The 27,772-nt window shown below is 36.9% G+C and overlaps 1 protein-coding gene across 2 annotated transcripts; it reads left to right on the top strand.

Moving 5' to 3' along the window:
* Nucleotides 1–396: 396 nt before the first annotated feature.
* On the top strand, nt 397–27,433 carry SLC17A3 (solute carrier family 17 (organic anion transporter), member 3). Of its 2 annotated transcripts, XM_011962821.1 has the most exons (13): nt 397–472; nt 4,323–4,446; nt 10,341–10,552; nt 10,756–10,989; nt 11,074–11,161; nt 17,507–17,593; nt 21,521–21,639; nt 21,777–21,938; nt 22,221–22,350; nt 22,446–22,593; nt 22,932–23,022; nt 27,021–27,157; nt 27,239–27,433. In XM_011962821.1, exons 2-12 carry the CDS (start codon nt 4,356–4,358, stop codon nt 27,153–27,155), a joined length of 1,497 nt encoding a protein of 498 aa, XP_011818211.1. In that variant the 5' UTR covers nt 397–472; nt 4,323–4,355; the 3' UTR covers nt 27,156–27,157; nt 27,239–27,433. The 2 variants fall into 2 exon arrangements, with proteins under 2 accessions (XP_011818211.1, XP_011818212.1); XM_011962822.1 differs by lacking the exon at nt 10,756–10,989.
* Nucleotides 27,434–27,772: the final 339 nt, after the last annotated feature.

The following is a 27,772-nucleotide window of genomic DNA, read 5'->3' as shown; positions in this document are numbered from 1 at the left end:
ACAAAATTTCAAATAAGGGGGAAAAACAAAAATAGCAAAGGAAAAAAACACAAAAAATACTGAACTCTTTAATTATAATTTTATCTCTTTTTAACGTTTTCAAAACAGACTAAAGACATTGAAGACAGCACAAAGCAAAGCAACATAACTATATGCAAGTGTCTGAACTAGAGGACACCTATGAGGTCTTGAGGAGACACTCTCAAGGGGGAGGTGGAGAAGCTTACATCAGCCAAAAAGCAGGAAGAACTGCAGAGGGGGTTGGGCTGGATTTCTGAATGCTTCTTCAAAGCCTATTTGGCAAGAAGCCCTTCTGAGTCAACTTTGTAGTTTCATGACTTTTATTAATGATTAGCAACTTAAGCCCTAGGGTGGCAAAGAATCCTCATCTCTCTACTCCAAAAAGTCCAAGGGAGCAAGCTTGGAGGAAATGCTGGGTTCAACTTGAAGCCCTTCCACAGACATTAAGTCGGTAAGTCACTTCTCTTGGTGTTGAGATGAAGACCTCCAAGACTCTTTTCTGTATAACAACTGACAATTTTTATATACTCCCCAACCCCAAGTTTCCTCATATGATAAAAATTAAAATGAAAAATGTAAAAATCCGTATTAACAAGACTGACAAAAGTGAGGGAGAAGAGGCAAGAAGCTGAAGCTTTGTATCTGATCATCCATATGCTTTGAAATTAGCTAGTGGAGACAGTAGCAGCTAGGGAAGATAATTCCAAGAAATAGGCACTCTTGTGAGGTGTTTAAAAGCAAAATGTTGCAGGTCAAACTGGCTTGTGAACAAATATCATCTCTTTCATTTACCATCTGGGTGACCTGGAGGAAGAGGGTCAGTAATATCTCCATGTGGGGTTGATGTAGACTTGGCTGGTGCAGTAGTTTATAAGAGTGACTATAATAATTATTTCTATTATACCAATGGCTAGGGTGGCTTTGGTCCAAGAAAGCATCTGGAGAAATGCTGCATCAAGATCCAGTGAGTAGGCGTGAAATTTAACCAAGCTAAAATGGCTAGGGATAGAAGAGGAAATGGAGAGATGAGGCAATGGGACAGTCACCAGAGTCAGCAGAAGATGGTAGGTGAGTTGAGGGCAGTGGGAAGAAGGGAATCAGGGAGTCCTCAAGGCCAGAATGGAGAAGGTGCAACTTTTTGTGGCAGCTGCAACTTCACAGATGTGTGGGAGGATGCTATTAGAACACTCCCTGCCTTTAAACTAACCATCTCTACTGAAAGCTGATCCTTAGTGTGGTTCTCTATGAACACTGCTTTGGACCAGAAACTTCTCAGAGTGCAATATATAGTTTCTGACCCAGATAAGCAGCATAGTTTTTTAGTGGAAAATAAAGAGAACTGTTAAAACAAAAGGGATTTACTTGGAGTAAAGCCAAGGTGTAGAAAGGCTACGAGACTGATTGGAAAGGCATATTTAAGAGATCATGAGACTGCATTTTCTGTGTTGTGCTACTTGAGCCTGTTCTTGGCTCACCAGTTGGTGCCTTGGAATTTCCCTCTAGATTACTTCTCTTTCCTCTAGTTACAGCCCCAGGTTGTGGGAAGGGTCAGCAGGGCTTGAATCCAGCGTTTTAAGTCAGTGAAATGTTTTGAGATTACCATGACAGTAGGTATCTGTCATGGTGAGGTGGGTATACTAGACCTGCTGGCAAGAGAAGATGTAACATCCTGGTTCACTTGGAGATAGGGTGTACAAGCTGTGTGCAGGCGGTAGACTGTCATGTGAAGCCTTAGATAGCTTTAAAAAGTATTAATATTTTCAAACGTCAGGAGACAAATGGGAATATCAGTATGGAATCAGGGGACCTTGACTTGTCTGTGGAGACTGGAGATCATACTGATGAATAAAGGCAGTGGCAATGCAGATGCGGGGGCTGGGTATGAAGGATGTCATCTTAGCAAGAGTAGCTATGCTTTGCAGAGGAGGTCACATCATTGCAAAGGAAATCAGTGGGAAGTGAAGTCTGACTCATGTTTCAGGGTTTTCATGCCTGAAACGCATTCATTACTATATGTATATACATAGTGTGTATATATATACACATATATACTATATACATATATGTATATATACTATATGTATATAGTAATGAATGTAGTATACATACTACGTATCTATTTCTATATGTTTATGTAAGTTTGTGTCTTTGTGTCTTTGTGGATGTAGATATGTAGTGTGTATATATACAAACAAGACTCCCCCACACACACACTTAGATGAATATTGTTTGATAAATTTCTTAAGTCCAGGAAGTTCCTAAACAGTAAATTAAGCCCAAATTTGTAGCTTTTTTTTTTTTTTTTTTTTTGGTGTTAAAGCTCCTATTATGGCCAATTCCAAGCTACCATCACGACATTACTGAATTCAGAATTGGGGAGAGTTGCACAAAAATTCAGAGTTGCACAAAACAATGCAGTTTGACCCATCTTTGTCATTTGGTAAAATATCTCCCAGACAATCTTTGAATATAGAATCAAGGCAATTTCCCTAGAAATAGAAGACCTATTTTTAAAATGTCCTGGCCACACCATGGAATTAGAATGCCCAATGGCAAGATCTGAAGAGATATTAATACTACACTTATCGTATGATCCAGGTATTCCACTTCTAAGTGTTTATCTAAGAGAAATGAAAGCACATGTCTATACAAAGACCTGTACATGAATGTTCACAGCAGCTTTATTTGTTATGGCAAAAAACTGCAAACAATGCAATTTTTAATCAAAAGGTAAATAAATGGATGAACAAATTGTGATACAGCTATGGAGTGGAATATTACTCAGTAATTAGAAGGATTGAACTATTTTATATGTACAACATGGATAAATTTTAAAATAATTATACTGATTGAAATAAACCAGGAGAAAAGTGGGTACGTATTTTATAATTCCTGATATGGTTTGGCTATGTCCCCACCCAGATCTCACCTTGAATTGTGGTCCCTCTAAAAGTCAAGTGTCAAAGGTGGGGCCAGGTGGGGCCAGGAATCATGGGGGCAGTTTCCCCCATACTGTTCTCATGGTAGTGAAGACGTCTCATGAGATCTGAAGGTTTTATAAATGGGAGTTCCCCTGCACAAGCTCTCTTGCTTGCTGCCATGTAAGATGTAGCTTTGCTGCTTCTTTGCCTTTTGCCATGAGTGTCAGACCTCCCCAGCCATGTGAAACTGTGAGTCCATTAAATCTCTTCTTCTTTATAAATTACTCGGTCTTGGGAATGTCCTTATGTCCCTCCTCTCTTGGTGAAAATATACCTCTGAATAATAAAACTTCTACTATAAAGAGATACTAAGAAGTTATTCCTTAGTTTGCAACAATGATATCAGGCCAGTTCTGGTTAAGTACTAGTGCTTAGATATTTAGGAGGATTTAATTTATTAAGCTGACAAGTTGGGTTTATTAGTGGTAGAAGCAGTTATATATTTTGAGACGTTTTCTTTAAGAGAATCAAATTTAATAATATGAGCAGTAAACATAGCACAAATATTACAATTCTACATATAGTAACACATAAAAATCTCCTTGGGCATTGAAATCCTAGTATTGTAATACAGTAATGGTTCTTTTCAGTTGTCTTATATGCAAAAAGGTCACAATCTCTATGTTAGTTATTTCTAGAAATCTGTAGACACATCATCAACCTATGGACAATAATAATATGAGATTTGAATGTTATCTTCTCATTATGCAAATTTGGTCCCTAATTATGAGTGACACACATCGATACAGTGAGTCAAATGAGGAAGCAGTATGGGAGCTGTCAAGGGCAGTAGAAGCCAGGTTCTCAGGTGCAGGTAGAAGATTCCAGAGGAGCATAGCTCTGAGGTGACCCACTGCTGTGGTAGCTCCAGTGATGATGACAATGAACTACAGCTTTTACTTACTGGGTGTCTGGCAATGTTCTAGGTATGTGCAATCTGTTTCAGCTGACAGCAATTTTTTGATGAAGATGTTATTGTTATTAACAACAGATGAGGAAACTGAAACACACAAATGTGCTCCTAGTGGCACTTGGCACAGTAAATCATGAATCTGAATTTGAACTTGGGAATACTTAACTTCAAAGTCATTGCTCATAAGCTGGCACACCGAGAGCACACTAGATCCTAATAAATAAACAATTCCAAACCTTAGGTGCAGTATTCCTGTTGTGTTGAGCCAAGAGGGGATAATGAACCTCCCTGTCCCCAACCAGATGGAATGGACCAGCTTTTGTTTCCTTGGTGCCCCTGTTTAAATATTTGAAAGGGGAGTCCCTTTCTCTCAACTGATGCATGTGAATTACATGTCTTCCTGATAGGTAAAAACCATTCACCTGGAGAGGAGAAACACAATGACCACCAAGACAGAGTTGAGTCCCACAGCAAGGGAGAGTAAGAACGCACAAGACATGCAAGTGGATGAGGTACTGATCCCCAGGAAAGGTAAATTCGACCTCAAATGCTTGGTTTTAGGATTTTACAGTGAATTCTTTTTGTCAATGTATTACTATAAAAATGAATTTGTGATTTTTACGTTCTTTAATTCTTTTTACAAATCCAGTGAAATTAACATATTTTGCAAATATGAAGGAAATACATATTACTAAAAAGAAGCGTTTTATTTTTGACAGTTACCTTTCAATCTTTATCTATCCAATCTTTACGTTCTTGATAATTGCTACTGAATTGTCTACACATAGCATTGTGTGTCCCGCTTGTGATTGCACGTAATATTTTAAATGTAACTGTATTGCTTAATTTAAAAAAGTAAGAAAAACCAATTATAGATACTTCAAAAAACAAGAAATAAAAAGGTTTTCATCAGCTTAATCCAATGACTATAATTTAATTTTATTGCCTTTATTTTGTATGCATATTTTGCATAGTTCTATACTTTATGTATTGTGTTGTATATTTTTTTAACTCGGCAGCATATACTTTTCCATATTGATTTATTAGATTCATAAAGTGTGAATCTCTTTGTGAATCTTATAAACCAATATGGATTCTTAAAGGATACATATTATATTCCAACATAGCCAATAGATGAAGTATTATTTAGCTAAAAAACCTTCTTGTGACTGGATATTTAATTTGTGGAATTTTCTTTTGTTACTCAACTATTATATCTATATATGGACTATATATATGTTACTTAGGTTATTAGATGTATATGAACTATGTACGTAAGTTATTATATATATATGATGATAAATGAACATTATTTAACACACTAGTCCACATTGGAATTATTTCTTCAGGGTTTATTCCCAAGAAATGAAAATTGTGAGGCAAAGAGTTTACATATTTCATTTCCTTTGTTCACTACAGAGACCTTAGTTTTTAATCCAAACAAAAATAAAATCACAGGGAGGATTTTGAGCAGAAGAGGAGGTGATTTTATTTATGGTATGATGAGGATACTCCAACTGCTGTATTGAGAATAGATTAGAAGCAAGGAACCAAGCTGAAGATTACTGCAAAAATTCAGGCAGGAGATATTGATAGCTAGAACCACATGAAATTAGCTTTTAGCCAAAAAATAACAGTGGCCCTTGTGAGAAGTTGTTGGATTCTATACACATTTTGAATATGAAGACAATACTACATTCCAGATCAAGGATTGCAAAGTGTTTGGAAGAATAAGATTTCTATCAACTGAGCTGGGAAAGACTCTGGGTAGAAGTTTTGAGGTGGTAGGGCTCAAGAGTTTAGTTTCAGACCTATTCAGTTTGATCTGTTAATCGGTTGATCAATTGAGTTTTAGTGGAACAAAAATAATGATGTATCAATGGTGCCTTCAGTTTGACAAAATGCAGTATTATTGTATCATATCTATACTTTATTTTAATTTAAAACATGCTATTGCACCAATAGTATTTTCCACTTATGTAACCAATTATCTTAGCAGTACTAACTACACGATCTAGTTTTCTCCCATTAATTGCCACAACACTCTTTACACATTGCATGACTCTTTTGGATGTTTTTCTATTGTTCCTTATATTTTTCTGAGTATTCTTATTCTTCAATACAACAATGTCTTATCATTTTACTCTCATGATAAATTTTGTAATGCAAATATCTTTCAATACTTACCCCCAAAAATTCTTGTATAGTCATTCAACTAGGCTTTATTTTTTTTTTTTGCCAACTGTACTCATTTTCTATTTCTGCATGCATATTACCATAAACATAGTAACCTGAAAGAGCACACATTTATTATCTTACAGTTTCTGTGGCTCAGAGCTCCAGGTGTGGCTTGGCTTAACTGGTTCTTCTTCTCTGGGTCTCACAAGGCTACAATTGAGTGGTTAAGTTGCATTCTCATCTACAGAAGAGACTAGGGAAGAGCCCACTTCCAGGCTTATTCAGGTTGTTGGAAAAATTCATTTTCTTATAACTATATGACTGAAGGCTCTGGCTGTTTGCTGGATTTTGACTGAAGGCCATTCTCAGGTCTTAGAGGATGTTCATGGTTCCTTATCAGGTGAGGTTCTCCAACTTTCTGCTTACTTCATCAAGCCCACATGAAGAGTGTTTATCTTTAGTCTGCTAAGATGGAGTCTTATATAACATAATGTAATCATGGGAGTGACATCCCATCACCTTTGCCATATTCTGTTGGATACAAGCAAGCGAAAGTTCCTGGCCCCATAAAAGGGAAGGGAATTATATAAAGGTGAGAATACCATGAGGTGGTAATCACTGGGGCCACCTTAAGGTCTGTCTGTCACATCAAATTAAGAAACAAGCTTCCTGGATTTTGAGTACAGTAGTACTGAATTCATTAATAAAACCTCTCACGTTCAAAAACCTATGATTTCATGGTGTCAGTGCCCTCTTTCAGTAGTTTAACAGAATATCCTCAGGTGCTTCTTAATTTACACTTTCTCACATGCATACAGACCCACACATTCTCGTATAGCTAGGGGTGATCACAAAAAATTCAACAGACAGCACACCACTGGCACCAATCTATTAGAGTAGGCACAACTGATACAGTTCATTCAGAATGGACACAGGACAAAATAACTTTTAAGGATACAAATAGTGGCCTGCAGGAAACACTTAACATCTGGCAAGCACCAGACTAAACCTGTTAAATGCACTCTCTAGTTAATCTTTCAGCATTCTCATGAGGCAAATGTTCAACCTCCTCATTTGTAAGCCATTAGTCTCTTGGTTTGCTGATACCCTTTTTGGTAGCCTTTGGCACCTAGGATCCCAAAGGAACTTGGGAAAATCAGAGGCCACAAAAACTCACAAATTATTAGTTGATTTGATTGATAGAGGAAGTCACCACCAGCACTGAATCAGATTTAAAAAAAAAAAAAAAAACCCTTACAAAGATGTTATATTTGAGTTCATTCACTACAAAGACTTGTACTCCATCAATAGAAGATAGCATAGCCATAAAGGGAATCCTCCTTTGTTAATCTCACGGCACCTCTTTATCCCACATCACAGAGCCACATAAACCCTACAGCTGGGTGCACGTGGATTGTATTAATCACAGAGGTATTCTCATGGAGTCATCTTGGACAAAACAGAAGCCACCATACATATGTGCTACAGTGGTTAAGAGCATAGACACCTGAGCTACATTGTGAGCTGGTCTCTCTGTGCCTGTGTTTCTTCATCTGTAAAATAGTAGCAATAGCTGCCTCCTAGTGTTATTGTGAGGATTTGACATCATGTTACACGACCTATCAGGAATATCTGAAGTACGTACTGACTCCCTCTTCCCTGAAACTCTTGTCCCCTTGGCTTCCAGGACACCACACTCTTCTGGTTTTCTTCTTATCCCACCACCCATTCCTTTTTATTTTCCTCTGTTTGCTCCTCCCACATCTATCCAACCTCCAAATACTGGAGAGCCCCAGAGTTAGTCTTTGGTTTTCTCCTCTATTTATTTCCATTTCCCAAGTTTTATGGCTTTAAGTATCTTCTGTAGGTTATTAACTCCCAATGTTATGCCTCAACTCCTACTTCTTTTCTAAACTTAAGAACTGTATATCCAACATGCTCAACACCTTCTCTTTGGTGCCTAAGAGGCATCTCTGTTTTAACATGTCCAGTAATAAGCTCTTGACCACCCCACCTTACAAACCTGCTCCTTCCAAAGACCTTTCTTCCTAGGAAAGTAGAACTTCATTCTTCTTGTTGTTTAGAACAACAAGCTCTCCAATTCCCCTTCTCCTTGCCTTCCACCCACCTGTAAAACTGAAACTCTCATTTGATGTTTTTCTATGCTGGGATTTATCTGGGGTCTGACCACATCTTAGCTACTGCCATGACCCTAATCCAAGATAGCTTCATTTCTCTTCTGAATTATTGCAGTAGCTTCCTAACTGCACTTCCTCTCTATCGTTTTGTTCTCATTTCTGCAGCCAAAGAGATCCTTTCAAAATGTAAGTCACATCATGTTCCACTTCTGCTGAAAACCTTCCAGTGGCCCCCGTCCTACTCAAAGTAAAAGCCAAAGTACCTGCAATGGCCCACATATCTTGGACAATTCAGGCCCCATTATCTAGCTTTCCTAACATCTCTTCTTGTACCCCTGGCTCACTCCATTCTGTCATAGTCCCCTCTTTTTGATTCTTTGAACATACAGGCACTCTCCAACAAGCACCAGGGCTGTTCCCTCTACTTGGTATGTTCTTTCCCCAGATGTCTGCATGACCACCTCTCTGGTATGTCATTGGGACTTCCCCCCTTTCTTGCTTTATTTTCTCTACAGCATTTATCACCCTCTAACACATTATTTGATTTACTGTTTGTGTTTCATATTTTGTACTTCTCTCTGGAATGTGAGGTCCCTAAACACAGGGCTATTTGTGTGCTACGTTCGCTGCTACACTTCTAGGGCCCAGTATTGGAGGTGATTGATAAGTGTTTTGTTCAATGATTGACTGAAGATGTCAAATCTGGACTGGAGGACATGGTCTAGAACAGTGATCAATCCAGCTCCCTGCTATTTCCGTTGCACTGAATAGATTTATCCATGCAGGCACAGGGTGAACTGGACAATCCCAGGCTTGCACTGCTAAAGTAGTTGCATGGCAGGAGAGTAGACAGCTTCCAGGCAGGCTAGAGAAGATACAGAGCTACACATGCTCAATTTATTTACCCAGTCTCATTGATCGAAGTCCCTTTTCTTCCCACGCAGAAAAAAGTGAAAGGGTTGGAGAGAGTTTCAAAGAGCTACTCTGCCTGAAGTCCTAGTGTAAAAAATCTGAGCCCAGATAAATACAGCTTCTTGGCTCATACATTTTATTTGCCCTTCAAATTAGACTGGTTGCTGTGTTCTGCCAGAATACCTTCTACTCACTTAATATAATGCTGCAAGACTTTTTAAGAAGTTGAGTAGAGACCTAACCTTTGAAACTTTTATACCACTCAATCTCATCTAACTGATTTTTTTCCCCAGATTTTAACTTCTGAAGAGTTCTTTAATTTCAACCACAAATGCTGATTTCCCTATGTTTTACATTTTTTGGACAATTTAGCCAGGATATGGAAAAGGGAGAATGATATTTCTGCATTTAAGTTGCCATCTTTCCTAGCTGTACACACACAGATTATTTGAATGCTGTGCTCCTTTCTTTTTCCACTATTTTTCACTTTATTTTTTCATAGTTTGTGGGCATCAATTTCTCTAATGAGAGAATCTTTCTAGGAGTTTAATCTCAAAAATTAAGTGAAAATATATCTTCAATGTTTTAAGATGTGAATGGAATACATCTATACCAATGGACAACTCTCTTCAAAGTGTAACTTACATTTCATTTTACATACATAAGATTTATGCATATTATACATAACATATAGTGCATTATGTATAACAATACATGTCATATATAAATTATATGCTTTATATTTATATATAATTATACATACAAATTATATGTAATATATTATAAATTATATGCAGCAATTTAAATATGTGCACATATTCATATGTATATATTTTCTTTTCATATATATGTGTTACACACACACACACACACATATATGTATAAGCATTTACTTGTGAGTAAGTTCATCAACTGTAGAACACAATGACCTAGGTAGGAATGGGAGAGACAAAATTTTAGGATGAACAGAATCCCTGAGATCAAGTTAGGCTCTACAAAGCTGTGGTATAAAATGTCCTTTAGCTCAACTCAGTGATCTCCTCCTTTTGTATCTTCCTTTCCTAAAGCCAACAGAAGTGTCATTTAAGTAACGATTTAAATCTTTAGGTGATCAGGTACTTTTTAAATCATATCTTGTGAAAAACTAATGTTAGCTCAATTTTAAAAAGCACTAATATGATGTCATAATATTTCCAGTTCCAAGTTTATGTTCTGCTCGTTATGGAATAGCCCTTGTCTTACATTTATGCAACTTCACAACGATAGCACAAAATGTCATCATGAACATCACCATGGTAGCCATGGTCAACAGCACAAGCCCTCAATCCCAGTTCAATGGCTCCTCTGAGGGACTGCCTCTTGACTCATTTGGTGACCTAAGTAAAGCCCCAAAGAGTCTTTCTGCAAAGGTAAGCAACAGAAGATATAAATTTGTGCTCTTCTTTTTGCTGTTTGTTTGCTCAGATAATTATTTTTCTAGAGTATGTATGTTTAAAAACTTTAATGGAGAAAATAGTGATTTGAAAGCAAGTAAAAGGTCTAAAGAAGTTTTTTAGGATATGTGAGAATCTTTTTGTGTAAGGTTTACTACAGCATTCTCTGTTTCTCTAAGGCTCCTGTGTATGACTGGTCTCCTCAAATCCAAGGCATCATCTTTGGTGCTGTTGGTTACGGTGGCATACTGACAATGGCTCCCAGTGGATACCTGGCTGGAAGAGTAGGAACAAAGCGAGTGGTTGGCATTTCTTTGTTTGCAACTTCATTTCTCACTCTATGCATCCCTCTGGCTGCTGACTTTGGAATAGTCTTCCTCATTGTAACTCGAATAGTCCAGGGCCTAAGCCAGGTACTCAATATTTTATAAATCTGAGTTGGACATTAATTTTGAAATGACACCACACGTTAAGAACTCTAATCATTTTAATTTCAGTGCTCAGTAATTGGGGGTCAGTTTGCAATTTGGGAAAAGTGGGGCCCTCCACATGAACGAAGCAGACTCTGCAGCATTGCTTTATCAGGTAAGGTCATGTACTCCAAATGGGAACACTACAATCCAACATTTTCCCAATGGGTTCCTTGACAGCTTTTCATTGCATGGTTCCTCATCATCTGCTCAATGTCAATGAAGTATTTTTAAATTAAAAAGACTGGTCCTTTGTCTATGACATGACTTTCAGCTATTTTCCCTAAGATGTCATTTGTGGCATGACTTTGCCTACACCATGACTTGGAGCACTTAAAAAATATTTTTATGTGGTCAAATTGATCATTTTTATGGCATCTGGATTTTGAATCATAGATGGAAAGGTTATTAAAAACTCCATTTTTTTTTCTTCAGCTTGTGTGGCTTTATCTTTATATATTAATTCCTGACATTTGGGAGTTTATACTAGTATTTATTGGAAGGTAAAGATTCAACTTAATCTTCTTTATAGTTGCTCTCAATTGTCCTGAGAACTTCTTTCTGATAATTATCTGCCTGGACACTGTGCTCTGAATGAATATTCTGGAGCGAGAAGTCTAAGTTATACTGGGGAAGTGTGGAAAATAGACAGTGTATGGTTAAGAAACAGGAGATTGCTAAAGTGGGTGCTGGGTGAGAAAAAAAGGGTAACTCTCCGGGTAATTTATGAGTACCAAGAAGGCAGGGACCCTTCAAGTCTAGAAAATAAGCTACACACACACCCTGACTGACAGCACACTCTAAAACCCTCACAATTCTGGAGGATTAGTCTCTGCCATTTGCAACTTGGACTAAGAAAATTCACTTTGTTTATCACACCGAGGGATTATCTCAGAATACAGCACAAGAAAATCAAGAGATGGAAAGCATGAAAGGAAAGTTAAAAGACTTGGACTGAAGACAGTGACCTTATATAAAGTAGCAACTCCCTTTCCTCTCACTTCTGAGTATATAGAGACGGAACAACCAGAATAGGTCAAATGACAGTATCTAGAAGAATCTCAGTAGCCTACAAAGGGTGCAGGTTCCAGAAGTTTTCTCATCTTTGGTGTTGAAGGACTGTTTCAGAGGCTCCAGGCGGGTGACCTTTTCTGGCCTCCCAACCTGGTTAGAGAGCATAGACCCCATGGTTGTCTGAAGGCACCCAACAGAAAACCACTGGAGAATCCCATCAGCAGGTGGAGTGAGCTGAACCTGCCTGCTTTCCTCAGTAGATCTTATAGAAAGTGCCATTTCTGATTATCCTGTGGCTCCTCTGCAGGCTGTACTGGTGGATGGAATTACTCAGCTCATAAGGTTGGCGTAGGACTACCGCAGAAGGCACCTACCTTTAGTGGAAGGGCTCAAGTATTGCCAGCCTCTAGGACATGGTGTACTGTATCTTCTAAGGGAGCCTAAAACAGTGCACCTATTATAGATAGGAAACTTTGCAGCCACTTAAGGAGTTTAGTACCTTAAGGGACTGAGCAGACCAAACAGAACTGGTAGTTCATATCTAAGGCAGGTTTTAATAGGTGATAAGAAAAATTAACACAAACACCTTTAAATCTAAAAATAATGCAATGTCATACAGCAGTGAAAATGAAGAAACTGTAAGTGCATGAAACAACATAGATTAATCTCAGAAACACAAATGTTGTATGAGTAAAGCACATCTATCATGGAGGAAAATGCCTTGATACCTTGGTAGCCTAAGGTACACTACCAGACAAGCTATCCCAGAGGTCATAGAACAGATAGGCTCACAGACCACATTAGGTGCTATAATTGCAGTGTTACGTCAATTTAAAACACAGGGTAAAAAGTAAGGGGGAGGAGTGGAAATGGGATATGTTAACCCATGTAAGATAGAGTATAAGCAGGTAGAAGCATGACCTGAATCAAGTGTGCAGAATGTTCAAGTGTTCAAACATTCTTTCTCTGTCTTTCTGCTGCACTGATGGTGTGGTTCTGAGAACCAGAGTTAAGGTTCAAACAGGGGTGTCTAGAGGAAAGGCATCAAGGCCAATGACATGCATTTGCTGTATGGGAAAAACACGAGGATGAGTTCTGCTGGCCACAGGTCCATTCCCTAAAGAACTAACTGCCATGGCTTTGTGTTTCTCGAGCACATGGAGACAGAATGGGTATCTCCAGTGGGTGCTGAATTAGGCCTGGACAAATATTGAGTCAGCAGTGCTGTGCTGTTAAACAGGCTTTTCAGGGGGAAAAGTAAACTCATTTATAGTATTTATCAGTTTCTGTGCTCTAAACACTCCCACCATAGCTGATTTCAAGATTCAGTCAAGTCACTGAATGCAGACTTGGGAAGAGATGGCCACATTTGAATTTCACAAGCTTCAGTGCTTCCCTGATTGAGTGCCTCTAAATCTCCATGAATGTTCAGAGACTCATGTTTAAAATCATTGCCTGACTAATATTATTTGTCTCTTAGTCTTCATATCCCTTTATATCTATGTTCAAAGATAAACATGGTATTCTTAGTAAATTATTTATCTTTAATTTACATAGTTTATGAATCTTGTCTATCAATATCTCTCAAATTACTGAGTTTGTTATAATCAATACCGAACACATCTTATGACATCTGAATAATCTCTTATAAGGTGAATTTATTTATTTTCTATGGTAGAAATGAATATTCTCATGTAATACAGCAAACACATTACAGTGTCTTAGAAAAAGACATCCTGGATGATACAACTTTAATGAAGCCCAAAACATAAAAACAAAACAAATACACTTTAGTTATGAACGTATATACAATACAGCTCACACACAGGTTGATACATGTGATATCAACCTATGGTAGATGCGAATGCATGTATATGTATTTGTGTGTGTGTATTTAAGCATTAAATAAGTCAATGTAAATCAAGTATTAGCCATGAGCTGTTAGGCATCTGAATGGAGATTGGTTTATAGTTTGGAATTTGGTAGCGATATGAGGAAAAACAGGACATACTGAAAATTCCTCAGTATCTCAATAGAAATAGTATTTAAAACCCTGGTCCTGGACAAGACCACCTAGAGAAAGAACACAGATGGAGAAGTGGACAAAACCAAGGGAATAACTGTGAGGCCTTCCAGCATTCAGTCCTTAGAAGAGAATGACAGGCCAGCAAAAGTTCTGAGAAGCTTCCCATGAGGCAGTGGGTAAACAAGGTAGGTGTGTGTGACAGATGCGGCAAGACAACAGTGAGCCAGAGGTAAACGGCCAACTGTACCACACGCTGCTGGGCTTGAGCAAGTGGCCACGAGTCCAGCAGGGTGGAAGTCACAAAAAATCTTAACAAGAACCGTGTCAGTGTTTTGAGAGTGAAAATGGAGGTGTGTTGGGAATCGGCTGAGGAAGAACAAGAAGAAAGAGAATGGAGGCAGTTAGCACAGCCTTTTGGGAAGTTTTGCCTTGAAGAGAGGCAGAGAAATGTCAAAGTGCATGCAGGGGGTTCTGAAGGGTTTGTTTTGTTTTTAGCATGAGCCACAGGAAGCTATATTTGCATGTGGATGGGAAAGATTCAAGAGTTGAGGAGGGAAGTGAGGATGGAGGGAGAGAATGCATACTCTTAGGAGTCCAAGCCTCGGGTAGATTGGAGGAGACCGGGTCCAGAGGATAAGAAAGGACCTGGCTTTGGATCGATGCAATGCAGGAACCTGTTCCCCATTATAGTCAAAGCAAAAGCAGAGAGTTCAAGGAAAAGATGCAAATTTGGTAGACTTAGTGGTAGAAAAAGATGCTGTTTTCCATCTCCATGTATCTGTGGGGTCAGGCAGTCTCATTTCCAACACTAACTTCCCGTTATTAACAATGTGACCTTTGGCAAGTTATTTAAGTTTTCTCTCTATTTACTCAATTATAAATCTGACTACTAGTGGTTAAATGAGGCAACACAAGTAAATAAGAGACTTTTTTTCTTTTTCTTTTTCTTTTTTACGTTATGAGGTGGGAAAAGACCTTCTAAACTAAAGAGTAAATGTAGCGGTCATTATAGAGGAGAATCAGAGATCTGGCTTCATAAAAACTTACAGCTGAATTACAAAACACAACATTAAAAACGTGAAAGATGGGAGGATAATTGCAGCCAGCATACAAAGAATCATTCACAATACATAAAGATTCTGTAAATTAAGGCAAAATTAAACAAGCAAAAGAAACAAAGATAAGAAGATTATGAACAGACAGTTCACAGAAGAAATAAAAAATGATAGCTAAAGATAGAAAAAAATGTGCAACTTTACTATGAAAAAGGAAATTAAAATGGGATACTCTTTATTATTTATTCTACTTTTTTTTTTGAAGTAAAGTCTCCCTTTGCCTCCCAGGCTAGAGTGCAGTGGCATGATCTCAGCTCACTGCAGCCTTGAACTCCTAGGCTCTAGTGATTCTCCTGCCTCAGATTCCTGAATAGCTAAAACTACAGTCAGACACCACCATGCTTGGATAATTTTTTACTTTTTGTTTTTTGTAGAGACAGGATATTACTTGTTGCCCAGGCTGGACTTGAACTCCTGGCCTCAACTGATCTTCCCACCTCAGCCTCTCAAAGTGCTGGGATTACAGGCATCAGCCACCACTCCCAGCTCTCTTTTTCATTAATATTGGAAAAATAATTTTTTTTCTTTTTGCTACGGAGTCTCACTCTGTCGCCCAGGCTGGAGTGCAGTGGCACGATATCGGCTCACTGCAACCTCTGCCTCCTGGGTTCAAGCGATTCCCCTGCCTCAGTCTCCCGAGTACCTGGGATTAAAGGCATCCCCCACAACACCCAGCTAAGTTTTTGTATTTTTAGTAGAGGCAGGATTTCACCATGTTGGCCAGGCTGATCTCGAACTCCTGACCTCGTGATTCGCCTGCCTCAGCCTCCCAAAGTGCTGGGATTACAAGCGTGAGCCACTGCACGTGGCCAGAAAGGCAATTTTTAAAAACTTTGATATACCTAACGTAAATGACAAGTTAATGGGTGCAGCACACCAACATGGCACATGTATATATATGTAACAAACCTGCACTTTGTGCACATATACCCTAGAACTTAAAGTATAATAAATAAAAATGAAAATGTAAAAATGAAAAAAAAAAAGAAACTTTGAGGGGCTGGGCATGATGGCTCATGCCTGTAATCTAGTGCTTTGGGAGGCCAAGATGGAAGGATTACTTGACGTCAGGAGTTTGAGGCCAGCCTGAGTAACATAGCAATATTCCCATCTCTATAAAGAATTTTTTTAAGTTAGCCAAGTGTGGTGACATGCACCTGTCTTTCCATTACTTGGAGGTTGAGGTGGAAGGATTGCTTGAGCGTGGGAGTTTGAGATTACAGTAATCTGTGATTGCACCATGTAATAAATCTCCAGCCTGAGTGACAGAGCAAGACCCTGTCTCAAACAACAAAAAAAAACAAGAAACAACAACAAGGAAAAACCTTTGAGGATATTAAATGCTGTCAAAGAGACGAGGGAAAAAAAAAACAATATTTTTGGCAATTTAATTTGGTACACCCTTCTAGTAAGGTACTTTGTCAGTATTTACCAAAATTTAAAATGCACATAGCCTTCGATCTAGACTTTGACCTAGCAAGTCCACTTCTGATATTCTATTGCACAGAAATAAATTATGTCTATGTTCAGAGTAACTATGTAGAATCTACAATGACATAAAAATACTTACAAGATTAATTGTTGAATAAAAACTGAAGTCACAAAGCAATAGAAACATTATGATCTTGTTTATTTAAAAATGATAATACCTATACACATATATAGTATTTGACAGCTTAATATTAATGTTCATCTGGAAAATAAAAAATACAATCACCTAGAAATGTTTGAAAAAGTGATAAAAAGGGAACATGCCCTACCATATTAGAACATTCTGAAAAGCTATAAAAGTTAAAAGAGTTATTAGCACATTTATAGAAAAATCTATCTTTCTGCCTACATATAACATAAATGCGTTTACAAGGAGGATGACTATGTGTAGATATATATTATTTATGTGTACAGAAAAGAAAAGGTATGCAATTACGTATTATATAATACATTGTTACTAATGGTTAATTTTAGAGAGAAGAATGAGAATGGCTGGGAAGGCAGATGAGAGTGACTTTGACTCCTTATAGTAGTTTACTTTTACAATAAGCATATATAACTTGTGTAATTACAAGAATTGAAAGGAAGTATGACAGTCATCTGCTGTGTTATAGGGAACTGCCAGAAAAATGTGCTCTAAGGAGAACATATGAAATTATATGTTCTTAAATCATAAATTTGAAGTTTGTGCATTCTAATATGCTCGTCTCCTTATGGTTTAGTGCTACTGCTCTATAATATATCACTATCAATCTGTATGTGTTTGCCAGGTAGAAGTCTAGAGTCCCACAGCTTACTTTCTGTCTCTTTGCAGGAATGTTACTGGGATGCTTTTCTGCCATCCTCATAGGTGGCTTCATTAGTGAAACTCTTGGGTGGCCTTTTGTCTTCTATATCTTTGGTAAGCTACTATCTCCCAGTTCCCAGACTTTCATATGCAGCAAGATTCTCCTCAGTAAGTATATTTGTGTATAGTTTTCCAAACGAAATGAGTCAAGACAGATAAATCCTAGAAAACAAAATATCTTAATCTAAGGGAATAATTAGCCAATGCCATAAAAAAATTGGAAGTTCTCCTGCCTATTATAAAGTTCTATTAACCTACCATATTGTATTATTATCACACTGTAATCAGGCATACTCTGCTGCCATTGCAGGCAGTAGGGGATAGGCTTGCAGTTCAGCGGTAAGACACAGAAGGAAGAAATCCAGAGAGTTAGGTGCTGCTGTGGGTTTTGTCTCAGATTAAGCACAGGAGCAAAGCATCCTGAGTGAGGCTCAAGTTTCTTAGAGAGGAGAAAACATGAAACACCAAGAGGATGAATTTTGCCAACCTCAGCATTTGTCCCAAAGCCTTCCATTTAGTTATTAGAAATCAAGAAAGAACTGCTCCCTCCATAACTTCCACTTCAGTAGCTTTTACATTCTACTTTCAAAGCTTTCATTAGTTTGCATGTATTTGTTTATACATTTATCTCCCCTTCTGGGCAGTGAGCTCTTTGAGGGCAGAGATAGAGTCCTGTTGGTTCTTGGGACTGTACAGAGTCCAGGGAACAAAGATGTTAGTTACCATGGAAACATTAATCAAGAGAAAACTGGGGGAATATATTAATATCAGACAAGAATGGCTTCAGAATAAGGAATATTACCAATTCACAAGAAGAGATAACAATCTGAAATGTATATACACCTAATGACAGAGCTTCACAATACATGAAGCAAAAACTGATCGAAGAGTAAGGAGAAATTGACAAATCCACAATTAAAGATGGAGGCCTCAATATTCTTCTCTCAATAATCAATAGAATAAGAACACAGATTAAGTACATTTTATTCAACAACAGTAGAGTACTTACTCTTTTCAAGTGTGCTTCAAACATTCACCAGGATAGACAATTTATGGCCTACAAAAATGAGATTGAACAAATTTAAATGAGTTGAAAATGATAGAAAATATGTTCTTTGAACATAACAGAATTAAACTAGAAATCAGTAACAGAAAAGCCTCTGGAAATACCCCAAATATTTAAAAAGTTAGCAACATACTTCCAATGAGTTAAAGAAAAAGACACAAGGAAAAGCTTTTAATTGAATTGAATGAAAATGAAAAATCAATATATCAAATTTTGTAGGATGTAATTAAAACAATGCTTAGAGAGAAACTTTTAACATTAAATGCTTATATTAGAAAAGATGGTTCTCAAATTAATGATCTAAGCTTATGTCTTAAAATAACTAGAAAAAGAAGATTTAAGTAATCCTAAATCAAACTGAAGGAAGAAAATAACAAAAGTACATGCAGAAATTAATGGATTTAAACCAAAAAAGAGGTTGTGTTCAATCTATAATTGGTTATTTGAAAAGACCAATAGCATTGACAAATCTTTAGCCAGATGGAGAGAGAGAGAGAAAGAAAGAGAAAGAAACAAAGAGAGAGAGAGAGAAAGGAAAGAAAAATAACCAATATCAAGAATGAAAAAGAGGACTTTAGTGTAGGCAGGGGAAAATCATTGGTGAAGACTGAAGACAGTGCCTGCACTCACAGAGAATCAGAGATAGTACCCATTTTCATAAGACAGACTGAAAAAAATAATAATTCATGGGTCATTGGATGGAATACTCATAAATGTTATTCCTCGGTAGTAAGAAATTATTAGCCTTAGAGGGAGTACTGCTGTGGATCTCTCTAACAAATGGTGATGGCAAGACCTAAAAGGGGCAAACTATTTCCACATAACTTAATCCATATCCCAAAACAAAGCTTAAACAGATTGACAGGAATACAAAACTATCTGGCACCCAGCAGGATATAATTCATAATGTCTGGCTCCAACCATAGATTACCAGACATGAAGAAAAGGAGAAAAATACAACTTAAAATGAAGAGAATAATGAATTGATCAAAACTAACCCAGAGCTGACAGAGATTTTAGAATTAGTAAAAAAGGATATTGAAATAGTTACTATAGCTATATTATAGCATAAGTCTGTATGTTCAGAAAGTTAAGTGGGGGCATAGTAAATATAAAGAAGACCCAATAAAACTTATACAGATGAAAAGTACAATATCTGAGATGAAAAATGCACTGAATGGAGTTAATGACAGATTAGATACAATAAAATGAAAGATTAATGAACTTAAAAACAGCAATATAAATCATTCAAAATGCACCACACAGAGAAAATTATAATATTAAAATGAGAACATTAGTAAGTTGTGGAGTGCCCAAAATAGAGGAGTAGGATGGGAGAACAACAACAACATTTCTCAAAAATATTTGAAGAAACAATGGCCCAGAAGTTTCCAAATTGGATGAAAACTGTAAATTCACAGATCCAAAAAGGTCAATGAACCTCAAGCACAAGAAACATGAAGGAAACTACATCAAGTTACATTCTAATCAAATGACTCAAAACCAGAAATAAAGAGAAAATCTTAGAGTAGCCAAAGCTAAAAGATGTGTTATAGAGAGAGGAACAAAGATAATGCTGAATGCAGCATTCCTTCGTGTTAGAAGCAGTGCAAGAGAGAAGGCAGTGGAACAACAGCTTTAAAGTAGTGCAAGAAAACAAACAAACCAAAAACAGAAAAGAAAAGAAAAAAAATCTGTCAACCTAGAATTCTAGACCCAATGAAAAAAACTGTTTCAAAAACAAATGCAAAATACAGATATTTTCAGATGTAGAAAAACTGAAATAATTAGAAATATCAATTAAAGAGAACAGTACCATTTTCAATGGCATAAAATATATTCAACGTAGGGATAAAACCTGCCAAAAGAGATGTGAGGGCTGTGCACTGAAAATTACATTTTTATGGAAATGCAAAGATTCTAGAATAGCCAAACACCTTTGAAAATAAACTACAAAGTTGTAGGACTAACACTATCTGATGTCAGGACATATTATAAAGTTACAGTCTTTAAGACAGTGTGGTACTGGCATAAAGACTGGCAAATAGATCAGTGGAACAAAATAGAATCATAGACTCATGATTCTATTTATTTCATATAAAGTAAACTGAACTGATCTCTGAGAAAAGTTCAATAGATAAAGGATAGTCTCTTTAACAGAAAGTGCTCAAAAATTGGATATCCACATGCAAAAAAATGAACTTCCATCCATACTTTGGATCATATATAAAAACTAAACCAAAATGAATCCCAGACCTAAATAGAAAACCTGAAATTATCCTTCTAGAAGAAAATATAGGAGATAATCTTTCTTATTTATGCAAAGATTTCCTAAATATGACACCAAAAGCATGATTCATAAAATTAATTGATAAATTGGATTTCATCAAAGTTAAAAATGTATCCTCATCAAAAGGCATTGTTAGGATAATAAAAAGACAAGCTGATCCCAGGAGAAAATAATTGCAAAACACATGTATAATAAGGACTTTTATTCAGAATGAGTAAATAATTCTCAAAACTCAATAATAAAAAAACCAAAAACAAAATGGGCAAAAACCCTTCACCAAAAAAAGATAGAGAGAGGGAAAATAGGCACATGAAAAGATGATCAACTCATCCTCAGTTATTTAAGAAATACAAATAAAAACCATGAGGTATCTCTACACACCTATCAGAATGGCTAATGTTAAAAATATTGAGATATCAAGTATAGTGCCACTTATAGGCTCTGTAATTTCCACACACACAAATAAACAGGAAATGTAAAATGGGCGAATTGTTTAAGAAATGGAAAAGGGATATAATGAACATGAGCTTTTCCTAGAACTTATGTCAGAAAATATCCCAACTAAAAGAAATTCATCCAAAAAGCAGAAAACAGCCCATTTACCAAATGTACCCTGTGCCTACAGGAGGTGTTGGCTGTGTCTGCTGCCTTCTCTGGTTTATTGTGATTTATGATGACCCCATTTCCTATCCATGGATAAGCACCTCAGAAAAAGAATACATCATATCCTCCTTGAAACAACAGGTACATATAAAGACACCAACACTTTCCTGAGACCTTGTATCTGAATTTTCTTGAGACCTTAAATCTGTATTTTTAAGGGTGACTAAGTGTGTGAGCATCTTTTGGATTTACCGCTCTGACAGTAAATTTGTTTTCAGGTCAGGTCTTCTCAGCAGCCTCTTCCCATCAAAGCTGTGCTCAGATCTCTACCCATTTGGTCCATATGTTTAGGCTGTTTCAGCCATCAATGGTTAGTTAGCACAATGATTGTATACATACCAACTTACATCAGCTCTGTGTACCATGTTAACATCAGAGACGTGAGTATGTTTCCTTCCCTTCCTTTCTCCTGCTTGCATGGCTGACCAATTACTCTGCCCTCACTAATCATTCCACTTAGAGAAATGTATTTCTTATTACCAAAAATAATCTAATATTTAATTTTCATGCCAGTAGCTTTTCTGTGGTGTGATTTAAGAGGTTACTGATTTTCCTAAGAAAGTATGATTTCAGAGCGTCAGTATTATTAGTAGTAATTTATCAACAGAAGTTGTGGTCTCACTGCCTTTATTATGGTAATTTACTCAATCTTTTCTCTTTAGAATGGACTTCTATCTGCCCTTCCTTTTATTGTTGCCTGGGTCATAGGCATAGTGGGAGGCTATCTAGCAGATTTCCTTCTAACCAAAAATTTTAGACTCATCACTGTGAGGAAAATTGCCACAATTTTAGGTAAGAACAGAGCCTGAGGGTCAGATAATTCGCATAGCATACAACAGCCAAAGAGTGCATCTCACTGTTTAATTTGTTTGTTCTTCATTCCCTAGGAAATCTTCCCGCTTCAGCACTCATTGTGTCTCTGCCCTACCTCAATTCCAGCTATATCACAGCAACTGCCTTGCTGACGCTCTCATGTGCATTAAGCACATTGTGTCAGTCAGGGATTTATATCAATGTCTTAGATATTGCTCCAAGGTAGGACTCTGTTCCCCACTATCAGTTTCACATTTTCTTTAAAAGATTTAACTTTCAGCTTTCTGGGATCCCCAAATTTAGGAAATGAATAAACCATAGGGATGACCACAGATAGACCTGTGGCCATTTTTTTCAGGGATGTTGAGGGAGGGGTATTGATTTGTCTTCATCCCTCTCCTTGAATACACTTAGTACAAGTCCTTTTTGATATAATTGTCTAATTATAACTAAATATAATTGCAAAATATAATTGAGTTATAGATTCATTCATGGATCAGGGCTGAAGGATACTGCCAAACATCTCTGGATCTAGACTGGAACATTCCTGTCACCCACAGGCATTCCAGTTTTCTCATGGGAGCATCAAGGGGATTTTCGAGCATGGCACCTGTCATTGTACCCACTGTCAGTGGATTTCTTCTTAGTCAGGTACAATTTTTTTGTCATGAAGGAATCCAAAAATGCTCTGTTAAATCCATTTATAAAGGTAATAGCATATATTCAAATATTGAAAAATAAAGTTAAATGGTGGGTAATTTGTCATTAAGATGAACCTGGTAAAGAAAAATATAAAATCATTTCTTTGGTGACCTAAAACCTGGTTCATTCTCAAGAAAAGAACTAAATATCGATTGCTATCTTTGAAACTGAAAACACACAGTTGCATAGGTGTCTTGGGATAATGATTCCACGCATAAATGCCAACCTGTTATGTTTCTGGCAATACTTTTAATTTGTATCCAGCATCTACAAGGAAGTTAAGTTTACGAAACACAAACAAATCCTTTAAAGAGTGATCAAAGAACATGAGCAGATTCTTTTCAAAAGAAGACATATACGTTCTTTCTTTGAGAATTGTCTATTCATGTCTTTAGCCCACTTTTTGATGGAACTGTTTATTTTCGTCTTGCTAATTTATTTGAGCTCGCTGTAAGTTCTGGATATTAGTCCTTTGTCAGACGTATAGATTGTGAAAATTTTCTCCCAGTCTGTGGGTTGTCTGTTTATTCTGCTGACTGTTCCTTTTGCTGTGCAAAAGCTCTTTAGTTTAATTAAGTCCCAGCTATTTATTTTTGTTTTTATTGCATTTGCTTTTGGGTTCTTGGTCATGAAATCCTTGCCTAAGTTAATGTCTAGAAGGGTTTTTCTGATGTTATCTTCTAGAATTTTTATAGTTTCAGGTCTTAGATTTAAGTCCTTGATCCATCTTGAGCTGATTTTTGTATAAGGTGAGAGATGAGAATCCAGTTTCATTCTCCTACACGTGGCTTGCCAATTATCCCAGCACCATTTGTTGAATAGGATGTCCCCTCCCCACCAGATGTCCAACAAAGATATGAAAAAATGCTCAACATCACTAATGAGCAGGGAAATGCAAATCAAAACCACAATGCGATATTACCTTACTCCTGCAAGGTCGGCCATAATCAAAAAATAAAAAAATAATAGATGTTGGCCTGGATGTGGTGAACAGGGAACACTTCTACACTGTTGGTAGGAATGTAAACTAGTACAACCAGCATGGAAAACAGTGTGGATATTACTTAAAGAACTAAAAGTAGAACTATTGTTTGATCCAGCCATCCTACTACTGGGTATCTACCCAGAGAAAAGAAGTCATTATACGAAAAAGATAGTTGCACACACATGTTTATGGCAGCACAATTCACAATTGCAAAAATATGCAACCAACCCAAATGCCCATCAATCAATGAGTGGATAAATAAACTGTGGTGTATATATAAATATATGATATATATATATATGATGGAATACTACTCAGCCTTAAAAAGGAATGGATTAATGGCATTCACAGCAATCTGATGGGATTGGAGATTTTTATTCTAAGTGAAGTAACGCAGGAATGGAAAACCAAACATCATACATTCTCATTTATAAGTGGGAACTATAAACTATGAGGATGCGAAGGCATAAGAATGACACAATGGACTCTGAGGACTCAGGGTGAAGGTGTGGGAAGGGGATAAGGGTTAAAAGACTACAAATCAGGTTCAGTGTGTACTGATTAGGTGATGGGTGCACCAAAATCTCACATATCACCACTAAGGAACTTACTCATGTAACCAAATATCACCTGTTCCCCAAAAACCTATGGAAATAAAAAAATTAAAAAACAATAATAAAATAAAATAAAAAATTTTAAAAAGAAGATATATATGCAGCCAACAAAGGTATGAAGAAAGCTAAATATCATTGATCATTAGAGACATGCAAATCAAAACCAAAATGAGATCATCTCACAGCAGACAGAATGTCTATTATTAAAAAGACAAAAAATAAAAAATGCTGGAGAGGTTACAGAGGAAAGGGAACACTTACACACTGTTGGTGGGAGTGTAAATCAGTTCAACCACTGCGGAAAGCAGTGTGGCGATTCGTCAAAGAGCTAAAAACAGATCTTCCATTCTGCCCAGCAATTCCATTACTGGATATATACCCAAAAGAATGTAAATTATTTTACCGTAAAGACACATGAACACTTACGTTCTTTGCAGCACTATTCACAATAGAAAAGACATGGAATCAACATAAATGGCCATCAATGACAGACTGGATAAAGAAAATATGGTACATACACACCATCAAATACTATGCAGAATGAGATCATATCTTTTGCAGGGAAATGGATGGTGCTGGAGGCCATTATCCTTAGCAAACTAACACAGGAACAGAAAACCAAATACCACATGTTCTCACTTATAAGTAGAAGACAAAGGATGAGAATTCATGGACACAAGGAGGGGAACAACAGACACTGGATCTTACTTGAGAGTGAAGGGTGGGAGGAGGGAAAGAGTCCGAAAGAAAAAAAAAAAAACTACTGGAGACTAGGCTTAGTACCTGGGTGATGAATTATCTATACAACAACTCCCTATTACATGAGTTTACCTATATAACACACCTGCACATGTGCCTCTGAATGTAAAAGTTTTTTTTTTTTTTTTTAGAAAAGAATATTTCCGGCGGGGCGCAGTGGCTCACGCTTGTAATCCTAGCACTTTGGGAGGCCGAGGCGGGTGGATCATGAGGTCAGGAGATCAAGACCATCCTGGCCAACACGATGAAACCCCGTCTCTACTAAAAATACAAAAAAATTATCCAGACATGGTGGTGCGCGCCTGTAGTCCCAGCTACTCAGGAGGCTGAGGCAGGAGAATTGCTTGAACCCGGGAGGTGGAGACTGCAGTGAGCCCAGATCGTGCCACTACACTCCAGCCGGGGCAACAAAGTGAGACTCTGTCTAAAAAAAAAAAAAAAAGAAAGAAAGAAAAGAAAAGAATATTCATCACCCAGATGGTTATTTTGTGCTCCTTTCCAGTCAGTACCCCTCCTAGTTGTAACTATTACCTTGACTTCTGTTTTCATAGATTATATTTTCCCATTCTTGCATTTCATAGAAACAGAATCATATAGTACATACCCTAGCTTCTTTCGTCCATCATGTGTTTGAGATTCATCCGGTGGATGTTATAATAGTTTGTTCTTTTATATTGCTGTGTAGTGTCTCATTGTGTGGCTAATCACAATTTATCTATTGTACTCTTATGAACATTTGACTTGTTTCCAGTTTTTGGCTATTATCAATAAGGCTGCTATGAACATTGTTTTCTTTACACTAGAATAACAGTGTTTTGGTTTCATTGCATTCATTATGGTTGCTTTTTATTAAAGGCAAGTAATTCTGGTTATCTATTTCATATAGTGATAAAATAGTTCCTTTTAAAATTTAATTGATTTAAAAAAACAAAATTTCTGGAAAATTATAAATAATTATACATTAAAAAATTTTTATTTGCATAATCATACCAAAAAGGCGATAATGAAAGCAAACATTAAGTGTGTGATGTATGTATAGGTATTTCATATGCAGTAAACTCATTTAACTATTGATTCTCACATAAATTGTGAAAATGAAATGTTATTATTTTCATTCCCTAACAATTAAGCTGAAAATCTGTTAGCACAAGTCTTTCCACATTGAGGATGAACAATCAGAATTCTTCAAACTTAAACATGTGTAGCTCAAAAGCCCATAATCTTCTCACAATTCCAGCACAACATATGAGGAATCTTAAAAGGATTCTCAGCATAGCTTACATAGTCGAGATTCATGCAAAAGAGAACATGTGTGGCACTTGGATAAATAGTGACAAATGCATTTATCTAGGTTAACCACAAAGTTCCCCAAATACCCTTTATTAAGAACACTCTGAATGTATTTTGAAATCCTTTCCATTTAACTATCGAGTCACTTTCAGGAAATGAATTTCTACATGGAAACACAGCAGATGTTGTCATCTGAACTATTAATATAACACACAGATGTTGTCATCTGAACTATTAATATAATGTTTCATAGAAAAATATGAAAGGGGTAATACAGACTCGGGATTTTGTGTCTCCAGGACCCTGAGTTTGGGTGGAGGAATGTCTTCTTCTTGCTGTTTGCCGTTAACCTGTCAGGACTAATCTTTTATCTCATATTTGGAGAAGCAGATGTCCAAGACTGGGCTAAAGAGAGAAAACTCACTCGTTTGTGAAGGTAAAGGATAATGATTTTATGTATGGTTTTAGCCATAGAAGCAGCTGAGGTTTTAAATTCTATGTCATTTTCCTTTCTTAGTTATCCCACCTTGGATGGAAAAGTCATTAGGCACCGTATGGCATAAAATAGAAGGCTTCCGTGATGAAAATATCAGTGAAAAGAATTTTGTTTCCTGTGGCTCTTTTCAATTATAAGACCAGTTCATTATTTTGTTCAGACTTTTTTTTGAGATGAATATAAGATGAATAAAAATTCAAATAAAATGATAACTAAGAACGCAGTTGTCTTCTTCGTAGAATTAACAATGGATTAAGAGAGCTTGCTGTGTGGGACCCAGTATGTTAGATTCCAGTACTGGATACAAGAAACAATGTTTTAAAACTTTTAATCCAGGGTGACAACCTCACTAGGGCAATGATTTTTCCTGTTTGTGGAAATTAATACTACTTTCTATTTACTGGGTTGGGTATTGTCCATGTGTTCTTCCCTGTATGTCCTCCATTTATCTCCATGCTGCTCAGGCTCCAAGAGGCTGACCCATATGGATTGCATCCTGTACTCCCTTGTCCACTGGCTTCTGCTAGATTTTTGAGGGAGATAGGTAGAGTCAGT

The sequence above is a fragment of the Colobus angolensis genome, unplaced genomic scaffold, assembly GCF_000951035.1.
Source record: "Colobus angolensis palliatus isolate OR3802 unplaced genomic scaffold, Cang.pa_1.0 Scaffold6, whole genome shotgun sequence".
Taxonomy (NCBI): Eukaryota; Metazoa; Chordata; class Mammalia; order Primates; family Cercopithecidae; genus Colobus; species Colobus angolensis.
Note: the sequence above shows the minus strand (reverse complement) of the source record. Positions and strands in the feature narration are given on the sequence as shown.